Source organism: Theropithecus gelada, chromosome 8 (assembly GCF_003255815.1).
Source record: "Theropithecus gelada isolate Dixy chromosome 8, Tgel_1.0, whole genome shotgun sequence".
NCBI classification, from domain to species: domain Eukaryota; kingdom Metazoa; phylum Chordata; class Mammalia; order Primates; family Cercopithecidae; genus Theropithecus; species Theropithecus gelada.
In genome coordinates, this window is record NC_037676.1 from 143726611 (window position 1) to 143732610 (window position 6000).

Below are 6000 nucleotides of genomic sequence, written 5' to 3' on the forward strand. Positions count from 1 at the left end.
CTGTTGCTCAGGCTGGAGTATAGTGGTGTGGTCATAGCTCACTGCAGTCTTGAACTCCTGGGCTCAAGCAATTCTCCTGCCTCAGCCTCCTGAGTAGTTGGGACTATAGATGCACGCCACTGTGCCTGGCTTCAGCTGATTTTTGATAAGGGTGCAAGAGCAACTCTATTAAAAAAGCATTCAACAGATGGTGCTGAAATAATTGGATAGACACATGCAAAAAATAACCCCAATCCATTCCTCAAATCGTATGTAAAAATTTACTCAAAAAGATCGAAAAGACCCAAAAGTAAGACCTAAACTTCTAAAACTTTCAGAAGAAAATATAGGAGGAAATCTTTATGATCTTGGGTTAGATAAAGATTTCTTAGATGTGACACCAAAAGCACTATATAAAAGAAGAAATGATAAATTTGATTTCATAAAAATTAAAAACTTCTGCTTTTTGAAAGATATGTGAAACTTGTCAGAATCAAAATGGAGTCACTGTGTTAAAACTCTGATAAATGGGGCTGGAGGAAGCCATAAAGGAATGGTTCTCATGCACAAATGCCTGACAGCAAGAACTATCACAAAAGACTCTGCAAAACCCACAACCTTGCACAAAGGCCAATTGCAACCTTACACACACACACAAATACTTCTGTGAGGTTGGTTGTCTACCCAGAAAACTGTCTTTCCAACCTAGGACTCACCCCACCCTTGTTATTGACCCTTGTAGCCAAGAATTATTATTTCAGAACAACTTACATAATCAATCATTTTAATTTTGCCTTTAAAAACTTACCCTTGCCCCAGCCTTGAATAGGCATGTGGTTTACTATGGCACACGTATTACTATTGCAATGCCTATTCCTGAATAAATATCATTTTCTTTTAGAGATCCCTCTGTTTTTGTTTTATTTTTGTTTTCTAGAGAGAAAGCTGCCTAGGCTGGAGTGTAGTGGCGCAATCATAGCTCGTTCATTGTAGCCTCGAACTCCTAGGCTCAAGAGATGATGCTGCCTCAGCCTCCCAAGTAGCTAGGACTACAGTTGCAAGCCACCTTGTCTGCCTATTTTTAAAAATTTTTTTTACTATAGAGGCAGGATCTCTGTATATTGCTCAGGCTGGTCTTGAACTCCTGGGCTGAAATGATCCTCCTGCTTCCGCCTGCCAAAGTGATGGGATTACAGGCATGAGCCACTGCACCTGGTCCCCCTCTCTTTTATTTAGATTAAGGGATATGCATTAAGAAATGAGCAGCTGTAGACTTGGAGGCAGTATTTGCAAATCACATATCTGATAAGGGACTATCTCCAGAATATGGAAGGAACTCTCAAAACAAAACAAAGCAAAGCAGCCTAAGAAAACACAGGCAGGAGACTGGGACAAGACATCAGAGGAGGCAGACGGATGGCAAAGAAGTACCTGAAAAGCACTCAACATTCCTCACGAGGGAAACCAACTAACACCACAGTGAACTATCACCACACATCTACTAAAACGGCTAAAATCAGAGACACTGGAAATACCAAGTGCTGGTGAGGTTGCAGAATAGCTCTGGGCTTCCATGCGTTGCTGGTGGGAATGCACAGTGCCATAGCCCTCTTGGAAGGTAGCCTGGTATTTGCTAATAAAGTTAATGTACACTTACCAAACAGCTCAGCTACCCACTCCTAGGCATTCACTCAAGCGAAATGACTACTGACTAAAATATATACACAAACATTTATACTGGCTTTATTTATGATATGTCCACATGGAAATAATCCAAATGTCCTTCACCCTGGGAATGCATAAACAAACCATGTCACATTCACAGTAAAGTTACTCAGCAACAAGAGAGGTGAATCACTGACGAACACGAAAGCATGGATGCTCCAGGAGGGAAACCAGACTCCACAAGCTAAATGTGGTGTCATTTCACTTTTATGACATTCTGAAAAAGGTGAAACTACAGACAGAGAGCAGGTCAGTGGTTCCCAGGGACTGGGAGTTGGAGAGAGTTCACCTCCGAGGGACAGGAGGGACTGTCTGGGAGGCGGAGCTGTCTGGGAGTCGTGCACCCACTGCCATATTTTGTTTGTGATGGTGGGTCCATGACTATATACATTTATCAAAATTTGAGAGCTATAAGCTGAAAATAGTGAATTTTATCATCTGTAATCATACTGTAATTGAAAAGAAAAAAGACACATCAGAACAAAAGTGGTCCCTCTGCCCTTATTTCCTTCTGCTCTCCCTTGCTGATTCCACCGCAGTGGTGGGGCGCTCCCACCACCAGGTGCACGTTTACCTCTGGACCTTTGCGTGGCCACTCCTTCTGTCTGCGGAACACCTTTCCTCCAGATGGCTGCCTGGCTCAGTCCCTCACCTGATTTTAGTCTTTGCTCAGTTGTCACCTTCTTGAAGAACTGATTTAAAATCCTAACCCTACACTTCCTTCTCCCCATCCTCTCTTTTTTCCATGTCACTTTTCGCCCTGTAACATCATATCGTTTACTTTCCTGCTTCTGGTCTCACTGGCAGTCTCCCTACCTGGAAGGTAAGGCATGAGGACAGGGTCTTTATCTCTTTTGTTCACAGCAGTAACCCTGACACCTAGAACACCTGGTCCATGCAGCAGGTGCCTAGCAAATACTGGCGGAATGAATGGAGTGCTTCATAGCAGGGGATGTATCCAGAGCCACCACCGGCCCAGTCCTGACCTTGGACATGGCACTGTGACAGCCCTCCCACCTCTCCAGGATCCAGTCTGTCCCCTGCAATCATCACACCAGATCCAGCTTCCCAAATGCCTTCCGGTGGACCCTGTGAGGCTCTGCTTCCCTGGCCCCTCTGCCCAGAGCATGTCTCCTTCTCCTCCTTTCTTTCTGTCCCCTTGCCAGGGCTGTAGGAAGACACCCACCAGTCTTCTCCATCCCATAACTGCATCATAAGGTTGGGGTTGCCTGAGAAGCTGCATTTCTGCACATCTGAGCTTTGCAGTAGGAAGAGCTCCAGAGCCTGCGTCCTGGAGATCACATGTTCTGACATCTCTTGGCATCTCAGGGCCAGGGCAGCTCTGGGGAGGCCCTCAAACCCTGCTGTCTTGACCTTGAGAGGTCAACACACAGTTTACCCCTTCTGGAACCCACCTCCTTCCTGTGGCCTCTCCAAAAACTAGCCAGTTCCCTCATCCTGGAAAGGGTGACCTTCCAGACAAACCTGGCTGGGGCCGACTCTGGGAGTGGCTGTGAGGATCCTGTTGGAGCTAGAGCCCGGCTTCCCCCAGGCACAGCAGCGGTCACAGCATGGGCCGCAGGCACCAGCAAGGCCCGTACCTTGCCCCTCCAAACCCACATCGCAGCCCCTGTGGCTTCCAGAGTTAAATGTATTTTTAAAGATAGAAAAACGATGTGAACACACTATTAGCAAACATCTGCAGAGGAGCACTCTCGGCTTAGCAACAGAAGCTATGGCAGAGAAGGGAGGCCTGACAACATTCAAACCGGGACTGCGAGGGCTGGAAATGCCTGAGTTCACAGGCAGGTACCGAGACACTCCCAGAACATTCACCAGCGTGGACTGCAACTGGGAAGCCTACTCTGACCCCATGGCTTCGCTGTGGGCCCCAGCCCGGGTGGATGAGTGTCTGCACAGCAGAACCTGCTTTGGGTCCCCATAGAGGGGGCAGGTGGGGCTCTGGGCTGGGGGCCAGACAGCTCTGACTTGCCTGTCAGACACAGGAAGGTAGAGATGCCCTTTGTGTCTGTCCAGGTCCCTGGGACACTGGGGCGCCCTGGGGACCCTGGAAGGCTGTGGAGGAACCTTCCTTTATTCATGTCCCTTAAATCTCTGCAGAAACACTGGCTGTGGTATCATCTCCATTGTGCCGAATAGAAACCAAGGCTCAGAGAAACAGGTGGACGGTCTGTCCATCCAGTCACTGACCCGTTCATACAGCCTTCGGGCACTGCTGGTGACACAGGCCACGGTCCCTCTGGCCCTCACAGGTGCAGGCTATGTGGGCAAGGCCCTCACTCCAGTTTAAGCTTCCGCAGTCCTGGCCGCCTCTCCTCCAACCTGATCCCCCTCCAACCCCCGCAGGCTGCTCCTGGGGGCAGGACCCTCCTTCCTCAGCACAGGGGCCCCTGGATGGCCTGCAGGGAGGCTCCCCTGACAGATAAGGCTGAGTACTGGTGGGTGGTCAGGGGGTCCCTGCTGGGGCTGAGCTGACCTGGAGTTTTGGGACACGGCTGACGACATTCTACCCGTCGGGGTGCGGCTATGTGGCCTTTCAGAACACTGCCCGTCCATGGTTGGGGTGCAGTGCAGACCCACAGGAACCCACCACTAGCTCTGGCCTCACGCCTGTGGGCTGGCCCTGTCTCTGGCACTGACCCTCCCCCGCCCTGGCAGGCCTGACCTCACCCCTGAGGTCACAATGGTTCCAGTGTCCACAGCATCCTTTCTAGGGTCTGTGTTGTGGGGACAGCAGGCGTGCGTGTGTGCCTGTGTTTGTGCGTGCGTGCTCAGACGTGTGTCCTCAAGGGGTCCCGGCCCTGCCCCTTCCTTCTCTGGGCCTCAGCTGTCTCGTGGGAGACCCGTGGATGATCTGGCCTGGGTTATTTGTTTGCTAAGTCCAGGTCCCTGTGCGGGTGACAGGTCCCGGGGCTGGAGCTGTGACTTCCCCTCTGGGCCTGAGTCTGAACACCTGCGATGTGCTGGGCTCCCCTCTGGGTGCTGGTGCTTGACTCCTCTGGGATCCTCTCCAGTGGAAGGAACCAGGAGCAGGGACAGCCTGGGAGCTCAGCCTGTGGGGCTGGGCAGGCTGTCCTGAATCAAATCCAGCCCCCTCTCTGCTGACCGCGTGCCCGGGAACCTCGCCGTGCCTCACGGTGCACTCCTCCCCATCTGTAATGCTGGAGCAGGACCGAGGGTCAGCGTGGCCGCTTTCTCCTCTCGCGGCCTGGGCCTCTCCCTGCTCACCGCCCCGGGATTGGGGCGGAGCTCAGAGAGGGCCAGGAGCCAGTGACTGGTCGCACAGCAATCAGTGGTGGAAATGAGTATCAAACTCAGGTCCCCAGATCCAAGTCTAGCGTGAGGATGAGTCCCCTGGACCAGTGGCACCCGCCGCCTCCCCGCCGCCGGCTCCGCGACCCGGCCTCCCGCGCGGCCGGCAGATGGCGCTGCGGGCCCAGGCAGGACTCGCGCGGCGGGAGGGCACGGCCTGGACCGGGGGCCTGTGAGAGGCACACGTGCCACTCAGCCCACGCGCCCTCCCCGCCGCACCTCCCTCCAGCCAGAGACCCGCAGAAAGGGCGTCATGAGTAGGGGTGCCTGGCATCCCACCGTCTTAGACCTGGGGCTGCAGGCACTACCCCCTGGGAGCAGTGACTGCCTGAGGGCGCCACGTGGCTCCCACCACCAAGCCTTTGCATAGGGCGTTCCCCCTCCTGCTATTCGCCTGCAATGAGGAAGGGCCGGACTCAGTGAGGAAGGGGCAGCTCCCTGGCCTCTCAGGCTCCTTCTCTCTGTCCCTGCCCAACTCCCTGGGGTTCCTAGGCTGCAGCCAGGTTTGAGGCTTTGTGCAGTGCTTTCCTCCTGGAATGCGCCCTACCCCACACTTTCCTAAAGAAAGAGCATTTTTGCCCTTTCGTATCTGTCCTTGGAGACTCCCACCCAGGTCACCTCCTTGGGGAAGCCATCCCTGATTTCTCTGGGCTCCCATAGCATTTATTCTCGATATGGTTTGTTCAATCGTGCTGGGCCTGACTGGGTGGTGGGATGGTGGGGGCTGTGCTGTGACTGGAGGTGACAGGAGGGGCCAGGTGGACACCCATGCCCCTCGTTCAGCTAGGTCCCACTACCAGTTCCCCTGGCTGCTGCCCCAAGGCCTGACTTCCTGAAGTTCCCTTCCCAGGAGACAGTGGCCCTGTTTGACCAGTGGACACCCCCACAGAAGACGTAAACGTAAGGCCTGAAGCTGTAAAACTCCTAGAGGAAAACAGGGGAAATGCTGTTTGACATGGGTCT

General features: G+C 53.0%; 1 protein-coding gene across 1 annotated transcript in view; it reads right to left on the bottom strand.

The window, feature by feature from the left end:
* MROH5 (maestro heat like repeat family member 5) overlaps positions 1-4362 on the bottom strand; it is a 71191-nt gene extending 66829 nt beyond the window's left edge. The window contains exon 1 of the mRNA XM_025394575.1: positions 4202-4362. Coding sequence (XP_025250360.1) covers positions 4202-4281 — 80 coding nt within the window. The 5' untranslated portion in view covers positions 4282-4362. The remainder of the gene's footprint in view (positions 1-4201) is intronic.
* Between the last annotated feature and the right edge of the window lie 1638 nt (positions 4363-6000).